At 47.5% G+C, this 14,018-nt stretch overlaps 3 protein-coding genes across 3 annotated transcripts; 2 read left to right on the plus strand and 1 right to left on the minus strand.

Annotated features, from left to right (window-relative positions):
• The first annotated feature begins 2,204 nt into the window (after positions 1–2,204).
• su(f) (cleavage stimulation factor subunit su(f)) lies at positions 2,205–5,463 on the plus strand. The gene is made up of 9 exons (XM_002133837.3): positions 2,205–2,479; positions 2,539–2,861; positions 2,916–3,191; positions 3,266–3,569; positions 3,861–4,052; positions 4,118–4,531; positions 4,588–4,695; positions 4,760–5,057; positions 5,123–5,463. The coding sequence occupies exons 1-9, from the start codon at positions 2,375–2,377 to the stop codon at positions 5,368–5,370; spliced, it is 2,268 nt and encodes a 755-aa protein (XP_002133873.2). The 5' UTR covers positions 2,205–2,374; the 3' UTR covers positions 5,371–5,463.
• Positions 5,464–5,502: 39 nt separating this feature from the next.
• On the minus strand, positions 5,503–10,316 carry LOC6901171 (uncharacterized). The gene is made up of 2 exons (XM_002133836.3): positions 8,869–10,316; positions 5,503–8,802 (listed from the first exon to the last, which is right to left on the minus strand). Exons 1-2 carry the CDS (start codon positions 9,289–9,291, stop codon positions 6,247–6,249), a joined length of 2,979 nt encoding a protein of 992 aa, XP_002133872.2. The 5' UTR covers positions 9,292–10,316; the 3' UTR covers positions 5,503–6,246.
• A 1,546-nt stretch (positions 10,317–11,862) lies between these two features.
• ATbp ((A+T)-stretch binding protein) lies at positions 11,863–13,767 on the plus strand. Its single transcript, XM_002133835.3, has 2 exons — positions 11,863–12,140; positions 12,208–13,767. Exons 1-2 carry the CDS (start codon positions 11,961–11,963, stop codon positions 13,153–13,155), a joined length of 1,128 nt encoding a protein of 375 aa, XP_002133871.1. The 5' UTR covers positions 11,863–11,960; the 3' UTR covers positions 13,156–13,767.
• Positions 13,768–14,018: the final 251 nt, after the last annotated feature.

Raw genomic sequence — 14,018 nt, forward strand, 5'->3', positions numbered from 1 at the left:
GGTCGTTCGTCGACCCCCAGATGTAGGGCTGTTATATCATTGTGATCCTTTCCCTTAAAATTTGGGAACGTTGTCTTATGGATGTTATAGATTATAGATGTTATAGATGTCTCGACGGCTAATCGTTTTTTTAACATCGTATCGAGCATTATATGTAAGTCTGACCCAATTCTGGTGGACTCCCAACTGTACTGGGAGATAGTCCTGATAGTCTACTAGGTAATGTTATCGCATTCATGAGTCTGTCCGTGTATCTTACAAATTATTTCCGATTTAAGGTGGTGACGGGGCAAGCACTTAAAACAACCCTGACCTGGGTATACTTCCTAAAAGTATGCACTTAAAGTGGTTGAAAGAGACACGCCCAGGGGCGCTTCCTACTCGCTGTAGTGGTCAGATCCTCATAACTTTATAACTAATGATTAATAATACCCGGTCCTCAAAGAGTAAAGGGGCGTGTTAGATTCTTGTACATATATAACAGCCAGAAGGAAGTGTTTTCGATCCCATAACAGTTCCATTATGTTCATATATAAAATACTTGAATTTAAGTCAATATAACTGGGATACCCTCCTTGTAGAGCATGCTCCTGGTGCTGTATTGCCTGATTATGTCTGTATTATGTGACGCAAAATGCACTAAAACTTCAAGCGATCGTTCCTACCGCAGCTATGTACAGCTTTGTACCTAAATCTAGGATCGCAAAGGCTCTTTCTTAGCTTTGCGAAAATCTGGGCACATTGAATACACTCAGCAAGGGTATGCAAGCGGGTGGGGTTAAGTTCTATAAGGTTGCACCTATGTACTGTATGCACTTATGTACATACATGTGCACATATTTCACAGTAATTTTCTCTATATGTGTGGGAGCATAGAGAATACGCAATACAAATTATTGGCGTACGAGTAATTCCACAGAAACATGCGCAAGCTCCAATGAACCCAACTGCGCCCAAATGTAGGCAACGTTGCCCCTGCGGGCAGGAGGGGGAAAGCAGGAACGGCACCGTCCTCTCCTCCCGCCAGGCTCGGGCCACTTGTACATACATACACACATATAAACGTACATATGTGCGTAGAAGGATATACACAATTAAGAACAAAAGCAAAAGTTGTCGGCAGTGTGGTCTGATAATGTGCCTTTTCCAATGAGTGACATGCATTTGCCGGCGTTAATAAATACAAGTATACATACTCGTACATGTGTATGCAAGTGGGTGTAACGGGAGCACGTAGTCAGCAGAAGGCTCCGCTTTGACATAAAAGCGAGCCACTGCTGTGTGACACACTTATTCTCCCTTATCACACACACACACACACACACACACACACACTCAACCCATGCATACGCGCAATGTCAAACATAAACAAACAGCGCAAGGAACGAAGAGATCCCGCATGGTTGTCGTGGTGTAGGCCTGGCCAATGGTGTCGGTCAATAGAAAGACAGGAAGCAGAAATGATAACGCCGTCAGAATATAAGCATCGGCAGCAAACAACAAAAAGGGCACCCACATCTGCAAGACCACCATCGTCCTCATATCATCGTCAGCGGCCGCACTTGCAACGGCGCCATGCCAGCGAACAAATAATTCAAATGTGTTACGAGTAACAAATCAAACAAAAAAGAGCACAATAAACCGTATTGATTGCTTACCAAGAAAGTGAATGTACCGCTATCGCTTCGTAGTCGTCGTACCCACAACAGCTGGTCGGTCCCACTCCTGTTGTGCCAGTCGCTGTGGCTTAGTATGTTCGTGTGTAAATGCGAGCGGAGCTCGTACTTTTCCTATTTATCACTTAATTTTTCCGCTATGGGCGATCCTAGTTTCCATACACACGCACAGTTCGTCTTAAATTCAATACAAAATAATAATTCCAAACGTTCTTATTGAATGCTTATGCTGATAAATGCGTTTCGTTTTGTTTGATTGCCACGCTTGATTGTTTCGTTTGGGTTCTTTGCCTGAGGCTGACGGCTGTCGTTATGTTTGCTTTGCTTCTGGAAGGGCCAGTGCTGCCACCTGTTCCGATAATATCGATGAATGGTCATCGATGGTCATCATTCTTTTTATACAATTAAATTTATTTGAATTTACATTTGTGTATTCAATTTTGAATATGTTTTTATTGCTCAGATCGAATCTCGGACTGAATATGGAAATCGAAACTTACAACAAAAGGTATCAAGTACCCCTAACCGATAGCAACAGGGATGCAATTTGTATATCAACTCGGTTAGCGTATCGAAGCCGCATTGCTAAATTATTTATTAATTTGGAGTTTTCAAAGTAGGTTTTTTGTACGTGTACGTGTTGTCTGTTGCAGTCAAGAGACTTGCAACAGCTTCCTTAAGAACGAAAAATAGGCAAAATGGCGCAATCAAAGGCCTTAGGCCAACCGCCGGCATCTAGTCGAGCGGCAACAACAAGTCAAAACACAATGACGTCTGCACGGGACCTCATCAAAATTGACATAGTATGTGATATTTTAAATTTAAATTGTTTTATTCGGCTAATGGTTCCTCTTACCAACAGGAATGGGGCATGGAGCGACTGGTGCGGGCCCAGCAGGTCGTCGAACTGCGTCCGTACAACATTGAGTCCTGGTCGGTGATGTTGCGTGAGGCCCATTCCCGGCCCATCCACGAGGTGCGCAGCCTTTACGAGTCACTGGTGAGCGTCTTTCCCACTACTGCCCGCTACTGGAAGCTCTACATTGAGATGGAGATGCGGAGTCGCTACTACGAGCGGGTAGAGAAGTTATTCCAGCGGTGTTTAGTCAAAATACTCAATATTGATCTTTGGAAGTTGTATCTGACGTACGTGAAAGATACCAAGTCTGGTCTCAGCACACACAAGTAAGTGGGAAGAGCCAATTCACCAACATCAATAACATAAATTATGCAAAATAGAGAGAAGATGGCACAAGCTTATGACTTTGCACTGGAGAAGATTGGCATGGACTTGCACTCGTTCAGTATATGGCAGGACTACATTTATTTTCTGCGCGGAGTCGAGGCGGTGGGCAATTACGCGGAGAACCAAAAAATCACCGCTGTGCGCCGTGTCTATCAGAAGGCGGTTGTTACGCCCATCGTGGGCATTGAGCATCTGTGGAAGGACTACATATCCTTCGAGCAAAACATCAATCCCATCATATCCGAGAAGATGAGCCTGGAGCGTTCCAAGTAAATCCCATTTGCGCCATTTGTTCTTTAAGCCAATTCACATTCCTTACTCTCTTTTTCGTGCGACCCACCAGGGATTACATGAATGCACGCCGCGTGGCCAAGGAACTAGAGTATCATACGAAGGGTCTTAACCGAAATTTGCCCGCAGTGCCACCCACACTCACTAAAGAGGAGGTCAAACAAGTGGAGCTGTGGAAACGCTTCATCACCTACGAGAAATCGAATCCACTTCGAACCGAGGACACTGCCCTGGTCACCCGTCGCGTCATGTTCGCCACTGAGCAGTGTCTGCTGGTGCTTACTCACCATCCGGCCGTGTGGCACCAGGCATCACAGTTCCTGGACACCAGCGCACGCGTCCTCAGCGAGAAAGGCGTGCGTAGTAGTCTCATCAGCCTGATCTGTAGTGAAGCAAATAGAATAGACTCGATTCGGCACTTTACTTGCCAAATCAAAATCCAAAGCAAATCACGTCTATTGTTGCAGTTACTCTGAAGTGTCGCCCCTTAGGTAATGTGGCACGCACTGGTGCTGGTGCTGGTGCTGGTACTGGTACAATGCAGTCGCTTGCCACGTTGCCCTTGGTTCTGGTCGCACGCGTTTTACTTGCCTACTCATTTACAAGTACCAAGTACATATACTAATCCATTGTATATTCTCTTGCAGGATGTACAGGCAGCAAAGATATTCGCTGACGAATGCGCCAACATCCTTGAGCGATCGATCAACGGCGTCCTTAATCGTAACGCGCTGCTTTACTTTGCCTACGCTGATTTCGAGGAGGGACGTCTCAAGTACGAGAAAGTTCACTCCATGTACAACAAGCTGATCATGCACCCAGACATCGACCCCACTCTGGTAGGAGAACTAGGATTCAAAGCAAGATCTGAGCAAATAGATGACCTCTATTTTTATCGTTCCAGGTATATGTGCAGTACATGCAGTTCGCCCGTCGCGCTGAGGGCATTAAATCTGCGCGAGGCATCTTCAAGAAGGCGCGCGAGGATGTCCGCTGTCGCTATCACATTTTCGTTGCCGCTGCGCTTATGGAGTACTACTGCTCAAAGGACAAGGAGATTGCATTCCGAATATTCGAGCTGGGTCTGAAACGCTTCGGGGGCAGTCCCGACTACGTCATGTGCTACATCGACTACCTCTCGCATCTCAACGAGGACAACAACACCCGTGTCCTCTTCGAGCGCGTGCTCAGCTCGGGCGGTCTGTCGCCACACAAGAGTGTGGAGGTTTGGAACCGTTTCCTCGAGTTCGAGGCGAACATCGGAGATCTGTCCAGCATCGTCAAGGTGGAACGTCGTCGCAGCGCAGTCTTTGAGAATGTACGTTTCCGCAACATTTTTTCCAACTGATCTCGAAAGAATCCTTTCTTGTGCAGCTTAAAGAATACGAGGGAAAGGAAACCGCCCAGCTGGTGGACCGATATAAGTTCCTCGACCTGTTCCCCTGCACCCCCACCGAGCTAAAGTCCATAGGATATGCTGAGGTGAGTTACTTTTAAGTCTTTTATATTATACTTTTATATTTTCGCTGTTTTTCAACAACAACAGATTGGAGGGATCATCCTTAATAAGGTTGGTGGAGTTCAGAACCAGAATAATGGCGACGCCGAGGGGGATAGCGAGGCGACCGCCCCGCTGCCGCGTCCCGATTTCAGGCAGATGATACCCTACAAGCCCCGTCCGTGCGCCCATCCTGGTTCCCATCCGCTAGCAGGCGGTGTGTTTCCCCAACCGCCGGCTTTGGCCTCACTCTGTGCAGGCCTGCCGCCGCCCAATTCCTTCCGCGGCCCCTTCGTCAGCGTCGAGCTTCTCTTCGATATATTCATGCGCCTCAATCTGCCCGACTGTAAGTGTTATTTGTCCTTATCAATTTGGCTAAGAACTAAGGGGTTACCGTTTGCATCTTCCCAGCGGCTCCATTACCCAATGGCGACAATGAACTGTCGCCCAAAATCTTCGATTTGGCAAAATCGGTGCACTGGATTGTGGACACCAGCACGTACACGGGGGTGCAGCACAGCGTGACGGCGATACCACCACGTCGCCGTCGCCTGTTGCCAGGTGGCGATGACAGCGACGATGACTTACACCCTTCTGCCCCTCCCGCACACGACATTTACCGCCTACGCCAATTGAAGCGTTTCGCCAAATCCAACTAAGAACTGAAGCCCATGCTGCTGGTCCTACACAGTTCCAACCATTTTTTTAACTACAGCATTTACAACAAATACAAAAGCAAATCAAGAAAAATATTTATATTAATATTGGAAACTTATGCATCATTTATTGTTCCTTGGAAAATGATTATTACACCATTTTATTGTAGAAAGTGAACGAATTTCTGCATAAGAGGCGTCGCAGCGGGAAGATTGAACTGTTGAAATGGAAGGAAAGTAGCGTGGATTGACAAATAGACAATTAGTACCTACCCTCTTTTAGGCTTGAATGATTCTCTTATCAACCAACTGGAAAGTTCGTCACGCTCCTAATATGTGAAAAACACCCAACAAGAGGCGCAGCCTGTTTCTAAATTTATTCGAAATCGGTTCAGAGCATGTCTAAACGGAACGCAATCTTTATTTTTTCTTTTAATTTATTTTCTGAATATCGATTTGATTTTAAAATGTTACAAAAAGTGAACAAGACACACTCTAATTTTAAGATTTTGGGGAAACAGAAGCTTCGGCTTGCCAAAGTCATGAGAATCTCCCTTTCTACCCTTAGTTCCACGTAGCAGAAAGACCCTTTTACTTACAAATGTATATACAAATAATGTATTAGTATATATACAAAATGAATATGGATATTTGGACAATCAATTTACTTAATTAACGATAAGCGAGTACGAATTAATTTATAATTTTGTGCATGAGAAATCGAACTAAACTAGACACAGGAAAGGTCTAATAAACCAACAGGATTCTAGTCATCAGTGATGTGGTAAAAATCGAAATTTCATTAACTAAGCATGGATGACAATAATCTGGAAGAATGGACGGCCAAGTCGGCGGCGTAGGAGGGATCCTGGTCCCTAATTAAGCCTCGGCCTGCACATCAGTGGGAACACAGCGTCGGCGGTGCTTGTACAGGCCGGCGTACTGCGCAAAGCGGCGACCGCAGTTGGCGCAGGAATAGCGCTTCTCGCTGCGGTGGAGGTTGAGGTGGGAGTAGTAAGCGCTGCCTACGACAAAGGCCCGCGAACAGTGGGGGCAGACCTTGTCGCGTATGTTTAGGTGGGCGCGAATGTGCCGGTCGCGCTCGTGGGCAGTGTAGAACGCCTTGTCGCAGCGGTTGCAGGGGAAGTCGCGTTGGTTGCGGTGCCGCTTCACGTGCTGATTGAGCTTGCTGGCGTTGACGAAGCCCCGGGCGCAGTGCTCGCACACGTAGGGCAGCTCCTTGCTGTGTGTGCGCTGGTGAACGCGTAGGGCCGTCGAGTTGAAGAACTTCTTGGGACACTCCGAGCAGATGTGAGTGCGCTGGCCGAGATGCCGCCTCAGGTGCGCCAGTAGACTGTTGCGCAGCGAGAACTTTAGGCCGCAAATATGGCAGATGTTGGCTAGGTCATTGGGGCTGTCCTTGTCCTTTCGACATCTGCGTCGCCTCACGAATCCATATTCGCCGTTCAGGACCTTCTCCTGATCCAGGTGAACGTTGCGCTCGTGCTGCAAGAAGTCTGTGCGCCGCTTGAATGTGGCCGTGCAGCGGGGGCAAACGAAAGGTGATACGTGGAGCTCGAGGAAGCGAAGTTGCTCGTAGTACTCGTATTCGGGAGTCCAGGGTTCGGACTTCTTGATGGCCGCTATCCGCGCTTCCTTGCACTGCCGATACTGGCAGCGGAATTCGATCAGCCGGCCCTTGAGTCGCTCCACGGTAATCTGCAGGTTGCACTCCTCCTGCAGGCGTGTGCAGAGAGATTCCAGCTGCCGCTGACGCTGCCGCCGCTTCGTGTAGTCCGGGTGGTCGGTGCACCAGAGCTGGGCATAGCTCTGGTATACGGTGATGATCTTGAGGGTGCTGTCCCGCTGGTTAAGCGTTTTCTGTATTTCACAGCTGATGGGAAGCACGTCGTCCAGAAAGCGGAATTCTTCGTAGAAGCTCCAGCTAGTGGTCTCCTTCTGATCCCTCTGTCGCTCCCGGCGGTAATACTTCGTGTAGTCCGTGATCTTTCGGTGCAACATCTGCCAGCTGAATTTCTGGCCCTTGCCTGTGCACTCGCTCGTGTTTAGCTCGTCCGTGACTCTCTGCCAAGCCAGGCGGCGATGTTTGCGGATATGGTAGTCCAGATGGTTGGGATCCCACAGGCACACGTTCGCTCGGTACAGCTTGATCAGCTTTAGTGTCTGCTGCCGGCTGAGGCGGACGGGCGAGCTCTCTCTTGGTTCCAACTCTGATGGCACCACGGACGAAGCTTCCAGTTCCGTGGTGGAACAGGCTTCGGACAAAGTGGTCAGAGAGGTGTCCTGATCGCGGCCGGGGGCAGAAGCTGCTGTACCCTCCACGATGGGTTGCTCTAGTGTAGGCTCATCCGCCTCCTGGACATTCGCCAGAAGTTCCGTCACCTGCGGGATATTTTCCAGCTTTTGGAGATCTTCATTCGTCTCCACTTGAGGAGTACCTGGAGCCTGCTGGAGGATTGCACTCGGGTGAAGGTCCTCTACAGGGAGATTCTCCACCTGCCGAAAGTTCTGTTCCTGCTGATGTGGGTACTCGACGTCCTGAAGAAAGTCTACTTCCTGTTCCTCCTTCTGCACAGGTTCCGACTGCTCCCCCCGCAGGGCCCCCGCCGCATCCTCCCCATCTTCAGCTTCTTTCTCTGGGCCAACATCCATTTCCATCTGTATATTGCAGTTGCTTTGCACGTGCGCCTGATGACTCGCTAAATTCTCAAAGATCTTGCCGCAGACAGCGCACACATATGGATCAATGTGTTTATGGAGGAACTCCATCTCCTCGTAGTGCTCGAAGCCGGCGACGAAATCCGCCTGCTTGCCCTCCACCACGCAGTGCAGATAGCGTATCTTCTCCATACGATATCGTTTCCGCAGAGACTGCAACCGCCGCTTAATGACCAGCGACGACAGATTAATGCCAGACAGGCGCAAAGCCAGTTGAAGGTCGCGGAGCGCCTCGTGGCGCCCCCTCACAGTGTCCGCGCATCGCTGTCGCTTGTGGGCATTGTGCCAGAAGATCGGGTAATGCTCATACAGCTCGATCAACTTGCGGTTCTCGCGAACGAAGTGCTGCTGGCGTTTCAGCAGCGCCTGCTGCTCGCAGAGGAAGCCCAACTGGTCGTAGTGGACGAACTTGACGGAGTCGTCGAGCTCACCGTCAGCCTCGAGGCGCTCGCGCTGTTTGATGAAGCGCTGGCATAGCGTGGAGACTCGTATGCGGACGTCGGTGACAGTGAAGCGGCGGCCGCAGTGCACGCTCCAGGTGTCCGTGATACGGCGCCAGGACTTACGGCACAGTTCCGTATCGTGGAATTGCGCGTGCGACTGGTTCCAGAGACGTGGCTCCGCGCGGTACAGTTCGATAAGCTGGTTGACGTGCTGTGTGGTCAGCCGCTGGCCCTCCGGCACAGGCGCGGGGTTCTGTGTATGTGAAGGTAATACTCGTATCAGATTGTATTATGGTCGCATCATGCAAACTCTACTCACCTCAAGGGCGAACTTTACTTGCTCACTGACAACGGTCGGTTCTGGTGCTGCCTCTGCCTCTACCTCTGCCCCAACCTCTACCTCTGTCTCTGCCTCTGCCACTGGCTGATCCATGGCGTTCAGCTGCTGGACCAGCTGATGCTTTAACTCATTGTCCGCTTCGCTGGTGCGCTGTTCTGCCAGCACCTCCTGCATCAGCTCATCTACGGCTGCTGCAGGTGCAGCTGAATCTGCATATGAAGAAGCCTCGTCATCGGCGGAAGCGTCTGCCGCCTCGGCCTCCCAGTCGGAGTGCCAAACCTCCATATGTGCGGTGAACTCGCTAAGCGTGCAAAGCGGCCGCTCCTCGCAGAGGGCGCACTCGATGGCATACAGCTCCCCAGCACAGTTCCAGGTGTAGACAGTGCCACATTTCTGACGCATTCTCCAGCGCTCAGATCCGTCTTCTCTTTTTTAACTTGACCTCTGCGTAGGTTTCACTTTTTAATCTGTGTCGTGGAACCTCTCTGTTCCGCGGGCCTCCGCGAGCATCCGAAACAGTAACGGTAAGTGTAATCCCTAAATGTCTTCGACTCTGACTGGGACAGCGACTGCGCAGCGTCTTTCTCGGCTCTCTCACGTTGTGAAAATTGTAAAGCCACATTCGGGCCAACAAACTCGCTCTTGGCTGGCTTAAACATGGCACATAAACACGCACGGACACACACATACTTACGGCCACACCAACACCGGTTCCAGCCTCGGAATCTCGTTCAAGCCGTTCTTTGTCGGCCAGCTGCTTCATCTTTGGTCTTTGCTATCCCCTGCTTATACTGCTGCTTCGTTGCTTTATCGTGTCCCCTGTGCCCTGTCCCCTGTCCACCACTGTATTGAATGGGTGTGAGTCTGTGTGCGCGCGTGTGCATGTGGGCGCGTAACAGGTAGAGCTCTCAATGCTTTCGACTCAACTCACGATGCCGTAAAATGTAATGACGACTTTTGTGGGACCTGGGTTTCTGCTTATTCATTGTGATGAAAACCTATAAAGAAATGTACTTAAACCGCGATCTGAATCGCACTTAATCATGAAGCGTACATCGAGCTATCAATCGAAGTAGATTTTAATGTGTACTGCCATCGGCGTATTCAGTAAATCCATTTAATTCGCTTTTAAAATCACATTTCGGTGCCGTGTTTCAAAATTGCTGATAAGCCGTGGAAATTCTAGATACTTAAAAACATTGGTTACTATTTCCATACTCAGCCTCCACCAGCCTTATGTTTTTAATATTTAAAACCGGCCAAAAAGAGCTAGGACTACAGCACTGATCGTGCTAGCCACAGCTGCCTTCACCGATTAAATGTTGGCGCTATCACGTACTTCTTTGCTTTTCGAAACAGCTATAACGTACTCAGCTTTGCTTAAAGCTTAGCCAGTGTTGCCAAATCAACTTTTTTCCCATCAGATCTCGATAAAAGAGTCAGAGGATTCATACATAAACCTACATATGTCATATGATTTATGTAACCTATACCATATATTTAGACTCTGGTAGGACTGTCAACTCAGACCCCGAAGCACTAGCTGTGTTTTAATGATAAATTTTGCGCTTCCACGTAATGGCCTATTTGATTCGAATTTTATATGTTTCTCTCTTCCCGCTCTCGCCCTTCTCAAAACAACACCAGCCGTTATATCTCTCGCCCTTCCGTCAGAAGGCGCACACTGCACGAAGAAGAATGTTTGAGAGAGAGAGAGAGAAATATATTGAGTAAGCGCGTGGAAGTGGTATCGCAAATGCAAATTAATTGATGACATGATCATTCTCTATGAATGATTGTGGATGCCACAGATTTTCGTTCTTTGTGGGAGCGGAAGGGGCGGGCGAAATTTTAAAATACAATTGTCTCTGAGATCTAGGCTCTTATCAGGACGGCCAGACAGACAGACATGGCTATATCGACTTTAGGGGTCGGAAACACTTCTTTCTGGGTGTTACCCAAAATAAATGTATACCTATATTTTTAAAGTATCGGGTTTACAAATTAACGATTAAATAATGCTTAACAAAATAGTAACATAATTTTTTCAATTTTATACAATTTAACCTGTAAAAAAAAAGTCAAATATACACACATAAAATTAATTTTTTCGATTTGTTGTTGGAGTTGTGGTCTTTTGAAAATTTTACTAAAAAATATTGACACTAATCTAACTATCTAACTAACAAAAATCATGATACCCGAAGAACCTGGGAGCGTACGCAGAAAGTTCGTTTGCGATATGTTCGTTCTGTAACTGGTACATCTATATACTGTATGGTTAGTGGTACCAGTCTTTAAAATTTTCCAAAGAATTCCATGGGGATGCATTTTTTTAGTAAATCAACCCCATTTTTATTACAATAATACATTACTATTTTTATATTTTGGGATTGGATTGTAAATGTACAAAAATAGGATTATTTCCACAATATTATCGGTTATTTCTTGGAAATCGTCTATGGACGAAATGCCGAACAAAACTAGTTCCGATATTTTGTATACAACGAAACATCCAGAAGAGATGCAAGATACATTTAAAGCTAAAACAAGCCAAATTTATTTTCAAAATATGCGAAACAGCGTACATAAGGTAATAGAAAATTTGATAAGCTATTCCACTTTTAAAAATTTCATATCTAGCCTGAAATATTCTAAACTCTCCGCACTAACTTTTACATCTATACACTGTGTGGTTAATGCTCATCGGCTGTTTTTCTAGTATTAATCGGTATTTTATTTTTCTGATCTTAATAGTTCTCGGCAAACAGCGCACAGAAAAAAAATGCCAATCATCCTAGTTTTGCTCGCTAAGACTATTTTTGGATCTGATTACTATGCTATTGTCTTAATACTGGCTTATGAAAATATATTTACTCCGAATACCATATCGAAAAACTGTGACAATACATGAATTCGGCTTGTGAATTGTAGCAGCCGGAAAAGGTGATTTAAAAATATCTGCGATAAGTTAACGTATCTGTTAATATCGTCCATCCCTATTGGAAACCTGTGACAGTAATGAGCAGGGCTACAGCTCAACCTGGAGCATATAAACAAACAACAACGCAATGGGTTTTCCGCGCATTCTCAGCAAGAATAACAAGATCTACACCAAACTGGGGGAGTTCTGTCTCTCTGGCGATAGCTTCTGGATAGTCTGCCACACATGCCAGGAGGAACTACAGACACAGGATCAGTTCTGGAAGCACATACAGGATGAACATAATTTTCTCCATGGCGTTGCCAAGGTAAGCCTGATGGTTGAACACCCTTCAGGCGTCTCTTACTGATTTAATAAATCTCGACCCACTTTAGGAACACAGTCGAACATCCAGCTACTGCTTGACGGATGTGGAGGCGGCAGCAGCCACTTCTGGCGCGACGACGTCCCAGGGCGCAGGTAGTGTAACTTCAGTGACAGTTCCCTTGGCCCTCTACCACTGCTCTACCAAGTACTCAGAGGATGACCAACGCGAAATGGACATTCACGAAGCCCAGCAACAGCAACACCAACAGCAACAGCAACACCAGCAGCAACAACAACTTCAACAACAGCAGCAGCGCGATGTCGCTAAGGAGCTGGCCGAGTTGCATGCGAATGCTGTAGCGGTGGCTTCTGCTGCCGCTGCCGCTGCCAATGAAAGCAGTACTCGGAGCAGCAGCGGCATAGACATTAAGATTGAGCCTCCATGCCTTACCCTGCCACCGGAGATGCAAGCAGCAGCGGCCGCTTCCAATGCCACCATCTACCACTTGCCACAGCTGGGGCCAGCGGCGGTACCACCGCCCCCGCCTACGACGGGCTTCGTCAGCGCCAACGTTAGCACATCTACTACAGTCAGCACCACCCCGCCAAATGTGACTGGCAGTCATTCGGTCATGCAGCAGCAGGCGGGGGTACTGACGGGAAGTGGTCTCTCCACGCTCAGCATGTCAGTGGGCCCCTCAACAGCTATGGCAGCGGCGCTGCTTTCCACCCAAGAGCTGCCCAAGGACTCAAACAGTACCACGGCCAGCGCCGGGAGCGCTGTCTCCTCGGACGACGGGGAGCGTTGGTACATCTGCGACTACGAGACGTGCGGCCTGAAGTTTAAGTACAAGTCGCGCATGGAGCTGCACCGTGTAGTGCATAGCAAAGAGCGGCGCTTCAATTGCGAGCTATGCAGTGCCTCCTTTAAGCAATCATGCAACTTGTCCACGCACCGAAAGAAAAAGCACGCGCTCCGGGGTATCAAGAGCGAGATCCTTCCGCAGCGGTTCTAGACGTCATACATGCTTTTCCACTCCATAGGCTACCTCTCTCCCTGCACACACTTGTTTAAAGCCCTGCAAGTCCTTGCAGGATCAATCTGACTAGATGCTAGTTTCTCCCTCCCCCTTATTAGTCTAAGTTTGTATGCTAAACTACACTTAAAAACCATAATATATATACATATATTTAATTAAGGCTTAGGTCCCTGGTCACCGTTTAGCCAATGTACATGTAGTGTTAATGTTCTGCGAGGTTATGTTAACCCCCCGATGATTCGGCAGTGTGCATTAGCGGTTAATTACGATCTAGATACCTAGATACTATACATACATATATGCAGTCTTTTATATAGTGGCTAAGATATTGCAGTTACAGTTACAGGTTAGTATCTAAGCCCCAAGTTACAAATAGATAATGCCACAAAACAGCAATTTCGTTTCGAGGCCGTTAGTCAGTTGTTTCAAGTGTTGCTGTGGCTAATATGACGTCATAATAGACGGATACTCAGCAAATGCGGTGTATGTGCGTCCAGTCAACTAGTCAGCAATAACATATAAGCGAAATGCAATACCAACGAAATCAAAAGAAAAAAATACATAAAACACTTTCAAATCTGTTTAAAACGATGCTGTATAACATCTGGGGAGAACGGCAATATGAACGCGCTTCTTTTATTGCCGAACCTTTGTAGGACCTTGCAGAGGTCCTATACAGAGATACATATATGTATATGGCATATAGAAATATCTCCGCCCATGCATTTTTATAGCGGGGACATTCGCTAACTTGGAGATTGGTCGTTTTTGAGTTTACTGCTGTTTTAAGAGCTTTCCGCGCTGTTTAAAGGACAAATAATTGTATCAGATCCATGAAT

Source organism: Drosophila pseudoobscura, chromosome X, assembly GCF_009870125.1.
Source record: "Drosophila pseudoobscura strain MV-25-SWS-2005 chromosome X, UCI_Dpse_MV25, whole genome shotgun sequence".
Classification (NCBI taxonomy): Eukaryota; Metazoa; Arthropoda; class Insecta; order Diptera; family Drosophilidae; genus Drosophila; species Drosophila pseudoobscura.